This window comes from Mustela lutreola, chromosome 9 (assembly GCF_030435805.1).
Source record: "Mustela lutreola isolate mMusLut2 chromosome 9, mMusLut2.pri, whole genome shotgun sequence".
Taxonomy (NCBI): Eukaryota; Metazoa; Chordata; class Mammalia; order Carnivora; family Mustelidae; genus Mustela; species Mustela lutreola.
This window is the reverse complement of record NC_081298.1, coordinates 71,345,703-71,358,263: the sequence shown is the minus strand read 5'-3', so window position 1 is coordinate 71,358,263 and position 12,561 is coordinate 71,345,703. Positions and strand designations below refer to the sequence as shown.

Genomic DNA, 12,561 nt, shown 5'->3' with positions numbered 1-12,561 from the left:
ATTTTAAAAGTCAGATGGACATTTTGATGTATCCTGAAGATGGTTGAAATTAAATCCTGAACTCTTCTCTTAGCTGTGCTTATTTTAAGTTTTTTTCATATTAAATCTGTTTATCTAGTAAGTAGCAAATCTCAATGTGTTAAAAAGGACCTTAAGAATTGTGATTTGGAATTATGAGATAAGTTGGATTTTCTTTTCAATATTCTTGAAAAGGACTTCTGAAAGGGGCACCTGGGTAGCCCAATTGGTCGAGTGTCCAACTCTTGGTTTCAACTCAGGTCATGATCTCAGGGTTATGAGATGGAGCCCCACGTCTCAGGCTCCGTGCTGGATGTGGAACCTACTTACAACTCTCTCTCTCCCTCTCCTTCTGCCCCTCCCTGACCCCTACTCTGTCTCTAAAAAAAGGAAAAAGAAAATAAAAGGACTTGTGGTTTTCTGATGAAAACAAGATTTCATTTTGTAATGTGACACTGACATTTTTTTTTTTTTAATATTTAGAAACATTGTGATAGACAGAAAGCAAATCTACGAATTCGCTTCAGACCTTCGCTTTTCCAGCATGTTGGTCTGCATTCTTCTCTATCAGGAAAAATACAGAAACTCACGGTTGGTGATGTAATTTTATTTTCCTCATGCACATACAGTTTGTTATTTAGTGTTTAGTCACTGATTATTCTTCTTAAGTATAAATAAGCTATATGATGTTTAACAGCATATGTGTTTCTCCTCTTAGGATAAAGATTACATGAAACCATTAATTCTTAAAATCCATGTAAACCCACCTGCAGAGATATCTACTTCTTTGAAGGTCTACCAAGGACATACACTGGAGAAAACTTACATGGGGGAGGATTTCTTCTGGGCTATAACCCCAGTAGCCGGAGACTACATCTTGTTCAAATTTGATAAGCCAGTCAATGTAGAAAGGTTGGTGACTATTGAAATCTATTTGGTCTTAAAATTTTACACCTCTTCTTAGTGTGATTTACGATTTTTTTTTAAAATGTGTATAACAGATGTGAGGAGACGGTGGGTCCCAAGTGTTAGATTGTAAAATACTTTCCTACAACTCAGTAGAAAAATGGGTGTGTTGTTTTTAGGTAGGACATCAGCTCTTAGCATGTTTGGTAAATTCTTGGTATCGTTGAACAAATGTTTAGTATAGTTTTTTAGTACTTTCAGGCAGAATTCTTCCTCAAAATATAGATTAGTTTTCATGTCCTTATTCTAGAATATCCCTCAGGGTTGAGTGAGAGCTAGTCAGTTACCTGGAAAATTGGTTGAAATGATACTTTTGACAGACTGTGACCATCCCTAGTCAGTGATTTTACACATGCTGGCTTGCTTTTAGACCACCGTGGAAGAATTCATAACCCTTTTGTGTTTTTCAGAATTTATGTTCATTTAACAGAATTTAGGACTCTTTCCTGCCCGTTTTTTAACAGTCATGATTTACCCCAACCTTTCTTCAGTTTGGGGTGTATTCCCCAGACTATAAACCATCTGTGGTACACTTAAATGTAATCCCTGAATGGAATATAATTCTGTAGCCTGGGGCACATTGTGTTACGTGTTCTTGTGTGAGGTGTGTCCCATTGTTAGAACCCACAAAAACTCATTTGGATTAATTCTACTTAAGGTTTTCAGAATAGTGCGTAGTTATCACGTTATTGGTTTTATTTTATTACTCTAAACTGATTCTAAAGAGGAATTTAAATGTGTAAAAATTCTGAAAGGGGCACCTGGGTAGCCCAATTGGTCGAGTGTCCAACTCTTGGTTTCAACTCAGGTCATGATCTCAGGGTTATGAGATGGAGCCCCACGTCTCAGGCTCCGTGCTGGATGTGGAACCTACTTACAACTCTCTCTCTCCCTCTCCTTCTGCCCCTCCCTGACCCCTACTCTGTCTCTAAAAAAAGGAGAAAGAAAATAAAAGGACTTGTGGTTTTCTGATGAAAACAAGATTTCATTTTGTAATGTGACACTGACATTTTTTTTTGGGCAATATGTTGAGTGCTGTGGAGTGTGTAAACCTGGCGATTCACAGACCTCTACCCCTGGGGCTAATAATACATTATATGTTTATTTTAAAAATTAAAAATAAAAAAAATGTTTTGGGCAATGGGACTATCCCTGGAAAAACCTAAAAATACTTTGGAGTAATATTTCACATTTATGAATATATAATATTTTGAGGTTAAATTTAATGTTTATTTTTATACTTATAGTATGATATTCAGCACTTTGAAGTAGTATTTACCACACTTAAAAGAGTCATCATAGGGGCATTTGGGCAGCTCAGTTGGTTGAGCCTCTGACTCCTGATCTCAGCTCAGGTCTTGATCTTAGAGTCAGGGGTTCAGGCCCTGTGTTGGGGTCTATGCTGGGTGTGGAGCCTACATTGAAAAAAAAGATGTCATCATAAATATCTGAAATGGGGTTAATATCCAAAATATGTAAAGAACTTACCCAACTCAATACCAAAAAAGCAAAATGATTTGATTAAAAAATGGAGCAGAGGACCTGAAGACACATTTTTCCAGAGATGACATATAGATGCCCAACAGATGGATGAAAGGATGCTCAGCATCATTAGGTGTCAGGGAGAGGCAAGTCAAAACAATGAGCGGTCACCTTATACCAGTCAGAATGGCTAAAATCAGAATGACAAGAAAGAACAAGTGTTGGCAGGGGCATGGGGAAAGGGGGCCCCTTGTGCACTGTTGGTGGGAATGTAAATTGGTGCAACCACTATGGGAAACAATATGAAGGTTCCTTAAAAAATTAAAAATGGAAGTACAGTATAATGCAGTAATTCCACTACTGGGTACTTACCAAAGGAAAGGAAAACACTACTTCAAAAAGATTCTTGCAGCTCTATGTTTACTGCAGCATGATTAACAGTGGCCATGATAGGGAATCATCCCAAGTGTCATCAGTAGAAAAACAGGTAAGATAAGGAGATTGTGGTATATGTACCCATGAGGGAATATGCCACACAAAGGATGAGATCTTGCCTTTTGTGACAATGTGGATGGACCTAGAGGGTATTAAGCTAAATGAAGTAAGTCATCCTGAGAAAGACACATACCACATAATTCCACTCAGGAATCTTAAAGAAAACAACCCACAAGCAAACAAAAAGCAGACTCAGACCTGTGAATACAGAAAACAAACTGGTGGCCAGAAGGGGAGGGGAGTTGGGGGGGTTGGGCAAAATGGTGAAGAGGAGAGGGAGCTACAGGCTTCCAGAGATGGAATGAGTACGTTGCTGGCATAAAAGGCACAGCATAGGGAATACAGTGAGTGACAGTGTAGCAGCCCTGTGTGGTGACAGATGGCAGCCGCCCTTGTGGTGAGCTCAGACTCACACAGAGATGGCAGATCACTGTGTTGTACACCTGAAGCTAATGTAGCATTGCGGGTCAGCTATACTCAGAGACTTCTAAACAAAGAGTTATCATACAATTAGAAACAATTTTTTCACCTCCATAAATCAAATAGTCTCAGACCATTTCTCCATTTCTGTTGGTTTATTTTTAACAAGTTAAAATTGTGCCAGCAAAGAATCTGCTAAAGAACTCCTGTTTTGGAGATCAGATTTGTTAACAAATGTATTTACAATAAACTTCTATAAAGTATATGATCCCACTGAGGACCCATTTCTTTTTTTTTTTTTTTCCAAAGATTTTATTTATTTATTTGACAGACAGAGATCACAAGTAGGCAGAGAGGCAGGCAGAGAGAGAGAGGAGGAAGCAGGCTCCCTGCAGAGTAGAGCCCGATGTGGCGCTCGATCCCAGGACCCTGGGATCATGACCTGAGCCGAAGGCAGAGGCTTAACCCACTGAGCCACCCAGGTGCCCCTGAGGACCCATTTCTATAAAACACAGTTCTTTTAAAATCAGAGTATATCTGAATTTTCTCAGAATTCATGGAGAGACCCCCCACCTTGCCTAGAATAGGGAAAAGGAATCACTTTTGACTTGCATAATAATGGACTTGCTGGGGGGGGTAAAGCAGAAGTTGTATTTATCAGTACAGAAATTAAGTGGTAGGGAAAATATTTTCTGACTACATATTGTGATATGTTTTGATTAACAAAAAAGTTTTAAAATACAAAAAAATGAGGGAAAAAATCACAACCCCATAGATACCACTGTGATCATATTGGCACTTTCTACCTTGAAAGCCATTATGGTCTGTATGTAATTTTATGTCTTATATTTTCCATCATAATTTGTCATAAATGATTTATAAACATTTTTAATACCTTTTTAAAAAGATATTTTTATTTATTTATTTGACATAGAGAGAGATTACAAATAGGCAGAGAGAGGGGGAAGCAGGCTCCCCGCTGAGCAGAGAGCCTGATGTGGGGCTTGATTCCAGGACTTTAAGACCACGACCCGAGCCGAAGGGAGGGGCCCAACCCACTGAGCCACCCAGGTGCCTCTTGTAAACATTTTAATAGTTGCACATTCTCCCCACTGTCGGCTATACCATCATTTATTTCTTCTGATATTAAACTTTGTAGATCATACTGACTCTTCCGCTGTAATCTCATAGTAAACACCTCTGAATCAGTCTGTTTGAATGGCAAATTCTGTCCATCATTCCTTTCTTAAAAGTGGCTTCCTGGGCTGCCTGGGTGGCTCAGCCGGTTAGAGCCTCTGCCTTCAGCTCAGGTATGATCCCAGAGTCCTGGGATCTGAGCCCCACATCAGGCTCTCTGCTCAGCAGGGAGCCTGCTTCCCCTTCTCTCTGCCTGCCTCTCTGCCTACTTGTGATCTCTGTCTGTCAAGTGGATAAATAAAATCTTAAAAAAAAAAAGTGGCTTCCTCTGTTTTGTATTGCTCTGTAGCTGAGGTCATGAGTGGCCCATAAGTTATAGCAGGTAGCATTTCAAGTCAAAGATGTCTTAAAAAAAGGTGTCTCTCATCTGAAAATGTTGGAATTAATCTTTGGCGTAGCCTAGAGGGAGCTGAGGGTGCCCTTCCCTCTGTAACACTGGAAAATCCGGTCTTCATCCCAGATTATTTCTGCCCACCAATACCATACTGTATACCGTTAGCCTCCTGTCTCTGCTCCTTGCTGAGTACTTTGAATAGGCAGGGTATTTTGTCAGTTTTCATATATTCATAAACTTGCTACAGTCCCGTGAGGTGAGAATCTCTGCACTTTTAGAAGAAACTCAGGCTCAGAAAGCTAATGTAACTTGCTAAATGTGAGAATTCTCTAAATGAGAGAATAAATGAGAGACTTAGGGTTTGGATCTAGGTCTTTCTAAATCTAAACTTTTCACTGTTTAACTTAGTTAAAGTTGTTTTCTATCTTTTTTTTTTTCTTTTTTTAAGATTGTATTCATTTATTTGAGAGGGAGAAAGCAAGCACAAGTGGGCAGAGAGGCAGGCAGAGAGAGAGGGAGAAGCAGGCTCCCCACTGAGCAAGGAGCCTGGTGTGGGGACTCGACCTCAGGACCCTGGGATCATGACCTGAACTGAAGGCAGCCGCATAACAGACTGAGCCACCCAGGCGCCCCTAAACTTAAGTTTTCAGTTTAGATTTAGATAGGCTTTGCATGCCCTGTCTGGGTTTGACACCCGCCCGCCCTCCCTCCTTTCCTCATATACACTTACACACACACACTGGTTTTCAGGGTGTCAGAACCTGAGGACATTATCCTCATACCCCGGGAGTATTTTAGATTGATCATAGTTGCTATTCAGATGTTTGTTCATAGTGATAAGTGGAATTATTCAGATATTTGGAATTAGTTAATTTACTCTCAGGCTCCTAATATTGAAATTATTTGCATTGGATAAAGCTAGTCTTTGAACTTGCCATGGCTCGTGGCCGTCCTGGTGAAAATTTTCTCGGGCACAAGATACAGTAGTATTCTGTAGGTGCTGCAGCTTCAGTTACTCCTCGAGCATAGCGTATGTTTAAAACAATGTGAACCGCAGCCTAAATCTGTTTTTTTTTTTTTTCTTAAAGTCTGTTAAATACATTATTTCGTCAAGCACCACACATGCCCCTTCTGATGGAAGGAATTAACACATCCCCTCAGGGTTGCATCCTTGAGTTTTTAGGTTCCCTGCAACTATTCGGAACAGTAACATGCCCTCGCTACGCGCCCTGGTGCAGTCCCCGCTCAACCCAAGCATTGCTGGGAAAACTCACTATGAGGTGAGGCCGTCTTCCTGAATCTTCGTCAAGTCTAGTCTGACTCATACTTTTATGTTTGTCTTTTCAGTTACTTGTTCCACAGCGGCAACCAAGAACATCCAGGAGATATCCTGCTCAACACAACTGTGGAAGTTTTGCCTTTAAAGGTATGCCTGTTTTTTCCCCTAATTCTTCAGAACTAAGACCAGGAGACCTAGTTTGAGGTTATCCTTACTGACGAGGTGAAAGAAAATTCTCTCATTTGCAGGACCTTCATGACAAGCAAGATTAATTTTTTTTTTTTTTTTGAATTATGGAACACTTAGTTCTTATTCATAGAGCCTCCATTTTGTTTCCTGTTGGAAAATAACATGGAAGTTCCTACTAGGAAAATAAGTGAATCATCATTTTACTTTAATGCTTAACTGGTGTTTATATTTTGAGTCCCAGATGCCATGTGGTTTTAATGCCTGTTGTTTAATACACAAAATTAATTTACTGGTCTTTAAGGAGTGCTTAGTTTTCTTTCAGGTTAACACAGTTTTTTATTTTTAATGAACCCTATTAAATTGGTTTAAATTTAAATTAATTAAAATTTAAATGTTCTAATCAATGTATCATTATCTGTATTTATTTATATTTATATATTTAAATTTTCTAACCAATCTAGAAAGATACATAGATTCAGATAGTTATATATAAAAGAATATTTGTATTGATAAACTTTTTAAGATTCAAGACTGAGATGACATTTTTCTTTTTTAGAAATAGCTGAGCCGCAAACATCACTTTTATGTTTATTAAGATATATTAGATCTGTTGTAAATAGAAGTAATGATTTGCAAAGTTAATGTTTTTGTTCTATTTTAGAGTGAAGGTTTGGAAATAAGCAAAGAAACCAAAGACAAACGATTAGAAGATGGTTATTTCAGAATAGGTAATACCTCCTACTTTAACCTAGTAGAATGTCCTTGACTTTTCTGGGCTAACTCCTAAGTAATTATAACTTCTCGTTGGATGTTAAGCACTTTAGGGTTATAGTTACTAATGTCCTCCCAAGTTGTGTGGGTTCTCGTGTTTCATACTTTGTCTTGACCCAACCAGGATTTCAGATCAGAGGTTCATTTGTTGGTTCCTCTTTCTCTCCCCACCTTCTGTTTCATGGTTGATAGTCACTACTAGATCCTCTGCCTTCAGCTGCCTCCTGCCCTCTCTGACCGGGCGATGGTAGCTACTTGCAGGGTCCCAGCAACATCCATGTGCCAGAAGCTCTGTGCCTTTAGCCCCTGCCTCCTTCCTGAGCTTCAGGTCTGTACTGAGATGCTTTCTCTCTCTTTAAGGATTTTATTTATTTATTTGAGAGAGAGAAAGAAAGAGAGAGCACCAAAGCAGAGGGGGTGGGGATAAGGGAGAAGCAGGCCACCTGCAGAGCAGAGAGCCCCATGCGGGGCTCGATTTCAGGACCCTGAGATCATGACCTGAGCCGAAGGCAGAAGCCCGGGCACCCCCTGAGATGCTTTCTGACATGGCCACACCGCCATTTGCTCTGAGCATCTGTGCCAGGGTCGTACCTTTCGGCCACCATAATTTTTGCTATCACTGTTCACCTGGTTGCCTAAGCCCAATCTTGGGAGACACTCTGAACACACACCCCACTTTGTACTGTCTGTTAGCATAAAATAGGTCCATCTGGGAATGCCTAGTCACCTGCCCTGGGCTGGTGCTCAGGCCTCTGCCTCTGGGTCGGGGCCGGAGAAGGACTGCCTCTCCCTGCGTCCTTCCCCTCGCTTTGCCGGGAACCCCAGCAGTTGCCTTTCTAAAGCGTCCCTGTTGCCACGATGTTAGCCTGGAGAGAGATCTTAACACCTTTCCATGATCACATTCCTTAGCTTCCATCCACTTTCACATCATGTTTCCTTTGACTCTCAGTTTCCCTTGTCCTGAGTCTCTTGTTCCTCTCATGCTCCTTGCGCTCATGTGCGGCTGTGCCTCTGGCCATTTTCTCCACCTGGTATTTCTCCTAATGAAGGCTTTCTCGTTTTCTGTTAAACACTGCAGCTGCCCCTCTTGTCTGCTCTTCCTAACACACTGCGTGCGCTTTACTGTGCGGCCTTGCCATGTCACAGGGCGGTCCCCTGTCACAGCGCGGTCACCTGTCACAGTGCAGTCCCGCGCACTTAGCGGGGAAGGCAGGCGGCGATGGCCCTTGGCTGTCTCTTGCAGTTAACATACGCTCTGTTGCTGGATGGCTGTCAACTCAGTGAATGAGGATGTATTTTCTTTTTCTTAAAAGTGAATGAGGATGTATTTTCTTTTTCTTAAAAGTAATGCTTTTCTTAGTGGTAGGCAGAAGAGAATATTGGTAAGTTTACACTGTCGGTGTACAGGACAGATACAATCAGAAAACTGTCTTGAGAGTTTTCACATCTGGTGTCATGGTTTCTGCTACAAGGTTTGTGTGATAACCCTAGTTTTTGTGTAGTTTTGGTGGATAGATGAACTTCATTATTTTCGTATTTGGGTTATGTCTAGAAATGTACAAAAACTTGGCTGCATATCCAAGACATTTATTAACCCTATTACTTGTCCGTTATTTAGTTTCTGAGACTGTTGTGTTCTAGATTAGGAAAGCTTAGGAAATTGACCATCAGTAGTAACTTGAAGATAATGACCATCTAAGACAGCAGCTCAAACATGTTTAGAACAGAAGAGAAAGTGTAAATCAGCCAGCCTAGGACCTTGTATAACGAAAAGGTGCATCAGAAATAAGGAGCAACTGATTTCTTTCAACTGAGTATGAAACAATTCCACTCCCTTAAGTATGCCTTCGTGGAATAGCTTCGCAGACCTTCCTCATAGTGGAACAGCCGTACCTGGTGAAAACGATTTTCAAAAACATAGAGCAGATGGAGAGACATTACTCATGAAAATCTGAATCTGAGTAAGAACATGAAAAGTCTGGGGCTTTAGGCACCTGACCCACTGCGTTCCCCACACTGCCTGAGCTCAGTGAGACTGGAGCTCTATTCTCGACACTTTCTAGTCAGTCCCAGTTGTGAGGCAAAGAGCCCTGTCAGAGAAACACTGGAAGGACAGACTGGTGCGCAGTCGGGGTGTGGTGGGGGGGAGCCCCACAGGGCATGACCCTGCAAGTCTCGGCCAGTCCCAGGAATTGGGAGTTCTAATTACTCTCCAGTAAGCTCCTCCTTCCTTTCCCCCTTCTTTCCTGTCTCTCAGTGTGGACCTACCAGTTCACTGGGTCAAGAACAAAAATTAAATTTCTTGTTCGGGAAGCTGGTACAGGCACGTGGCACCAAACGCAAACCTGAAAACGTGAATTTCAGTCTCCTCTGCTCTTCTTTTCCGTCCTCCCCAGTGCTTCCCAGAGGCAGTTCCTTTAAGGCTTTGTGTCCTTCTAGAAGTTATCTGTTCAGAAATGAAGAGATACGAGTCTATTCTTTAAAAACACACAATCACACAGGAATGATAACGTGCTGTACGTCCTTTGTTCTGCATCTTTTCCCCGATCAAATACACAAGTATTTTATATGAAAGAGGAACATTCCAAAAGGTTGTAACATTTCAGATGCGCAGAAGATACAAATAATAGTGTAATGAGCATCTGTGTGTTTGGCTTAAGATTTGCCAATTCAGTTGTTCTTCCCTAATACCTTCTTTCCCCCTCCCACCCAAGGAGAACCACTGTCCTAAGGTTTGTGGTTACCATTTGCGTGTCCACTTCTACTATGTATGTACGATGTATTCCTGAACAACACGCAGTGTTATTTTGCTTGTTAAATCTGAGCAAAATAATAACCTTCCATAGTCTACAGTTTCTTTTCTCACCCCATCATGCGATTCATCCATGTGGATGCGTGTATCTTTGGCTCATTCATTTACTTGCTGTGTAAGTGTTCACAGTGGATATATCATTGTCTGTCCTCCTGTTTGTTTATAAAGTTTGTTTCCTTTTTTTCCCATTATAAAGAATGCTTGTTTGAACAATTCTGCACATGTATGAGAGTGTCTCTGTGTTGAGTGCAAGTAGATCGTTAGCTACATTATCTTCTGTTGTACTTTATTCTTCGTATTCTTTCTTCATTCTTTTAATTGGCTGCCTAGTATTTCCATGGATTACCATATCAAAATTCGCATAGCCGGTCCCCTAGTGGTGGATGGTTGTTGGCAGTTTTTGCTACAATTTGTAGTCTTTTGGACATGTGAGAGTATATCTGCAGGATAAAATCCTGGGTGAAACTGTTTTTGTTGTTGTTTTTAAAGATTTTATTTATTTATTTGACAGAGATCACAAATAGGCAGAAAGGCAGGCAGGGGTTGGGGGCGGGGAAGCAGGCTCCCTGCAGAGCAGAGAGCCCAATGTGGGGCTTGATTCCAGGACCCTGAGATCATGACTTGAGCTGAAGGCAGAGCCTTAACCCACTGAGCCACCCAGGTGCCCGTGTTGTTGTTTTTTTTTTTTTAAGATTTACCTATTTAAAGAGTGTGTGCATGCACACAGAGGGAAAGCGCAGGGAGAAAGAGTCTTAAGCAGATTCCCCATAGACCCTGGAGCCTAACACAGGGCTCAGTCTCACAACCCTGAGATCACAACCTGAGCCACAACCAAGAGTTGGTTGCTTAGCTGACTGTCTCACTCAGGTGTGTCCTGGAGGCAGGTGTTTTAAAGAGGCCAGTTACACCATTAGGTAATTACCTTTCTAATTAAACGAGCTCATCAGATGATAGTATGATACCTCATTAAAGTGTTTCAAGTTTCACAGTATTTTTCAGCCCTAAGTTCCCTGCCTAACTCAATAATTCAGTAATACTTTTTTGTAGCATGTACTTCCCACCCCAGTCTAGCCCCAGCATGGACATACTTTCATGAAATAAGATTATTAATAGGGGCGCCTGGGTGGCCCAGTGGGTTGAGCATCGCCTTCGGCTCAGATCATGATCTCAGGGTCCTGGGATGGAGCCCCACATCGGGCTCTCTGCTCAGTGGGGAGCCTGCTTCCTCCTCTCTGCCTGCCTCTCTGCCTCCTCTCTCTGTGATCCTCTCAGTGATCTCTCTCTGTCAAATAAATGAGTAAGATCTTTTTTTAAAAAAAGATTATTAATAACTTTTAAATAAGAAATACGTTTAATACTACAAGTCTTCTTGGGGGCACTTGGGTGCCTTAGTGAAATGTAGGACTCTTGATTTTGGCTCAGATTGTGATCTCAGAGTTGTGGGATTGAGCCTGACCTGGGGTTCTTGTGCTCAGTGTGGAGTCCGTTTGTCTCTCTTCCTCTGCCCTGCCCCGGCTCGCATGTGTGCATTCTCTCTCTAAAATAAATAAATCTCTAAAAAATATATTACAGGTTTTCTCTGGTATGATTTTCAGATTGAACATATCTTACTAAAAGCCTATCATTATTTTGTAAAACTCTAGATTAGGCTGCATGATCTCCACACCAGATAGCCTCAGTCCTGCTCTGGCCCTCTTCCTCTTGGTTTTTTTCCCTCCCTACTTCCTGTTTTTGCTTAGAATGTTTAATTTTTTTGTTTTTGTTTTTATTTTTCAATGGTTTTGAAAAAAATGAAAATTATATATTGTGACATGTAAAAATGATAAAAAGGTTTGATTTCAGTGTCCATAAATAGTTATTGGAACACTGTATTGGTGCTTGCTTACTTCTGTGCGGTCCCTGCGCTCTGACGCCCCAGCGGGTGAGAAGAGCCGAGAGTTTGCAGCCAAGAAGGAGGTGGTGCTGGGGCGCTCCAGGTAGTGGCAATGCAGTTATGATATGACCGTGTCCCCGCACACCACCATCCTGTGATGTTTAGAAAATAATAATCATAATGATAACCAGTGCTTACACATGATGCCAAAAACTATGAAAGTGGACTTTGAATGCCAGTGCTTTTTAACCATGAAAATGTGGTGTATTTGATCAGATCGGATGGCAGATCGCCATGGTTATTATGCCGCGATGTGACAGCTGGTCTGGGGAACACATTGCCATCCTGAGCACTCACGCTGTTCCCAACTCACAGGAAAGCAGAGGTCAGGAAATCAGAAGATTTAATGGACAGTATTTCATGACAGCAGAATTTCTTCCCAGAAATAAATGCCCATGAGGCTGTAACCAGAGTGAGTGTCGGGGTGACTCAGGTGTTAGCCAAGTAAATGAAGCCAATGACCAAGGGTACGTTATGTAGTATTTAATTGGAGCAGCCAAGATGTGTGTGCAGATAAAATAAACTTAAGACCATCAAGCTTTCACTCACAACCAACTGCTTGAAGAATTGAGGACACTGGGAACACGATCACTCAGAAGACAAAGCAAGACCATTGACTGCCTAAGTGTTAATAATATGATATGGTATTTATAGCATATTTTAAC

General features: G+C 41.3%; 1 protein-coding gene across 5 annotated transcripts in view; it reads left to right on the top strand.

Annotated features, from left to right (window-relative positions):
• Positions 1–12,561, top strand: part of MGAT4A (alpha-1,3-mannosyl-glycoprotein 4-beta-N-acetylglucosaminyltransferase A) — a 156,139-nt gene that overhangs the window by 134,669 nt on the left and 8,909 nt on the right. For all 5 annotated transcript variants that reach the window (XM_059134703.1, XM_059134701.1, XM_059134704.1 and 2 more), the window contains exons 11-14: positions 502–609; positions 737–930; positions 6,260–6,338; positions 7,042–7,108. In XM_059134703.1, coding sequence (XP_058990686.1) covers positions 502–609; positions 737–930; positions 6,260–6,338; positions 7,042–7,108 — 448 coding nt within the window. The remainder of the gene's footprint in view (positions 1–501; positions 610–736; positions 931–6,259; positions 6,339–7,041; positions 7,109–12,561) is intronic.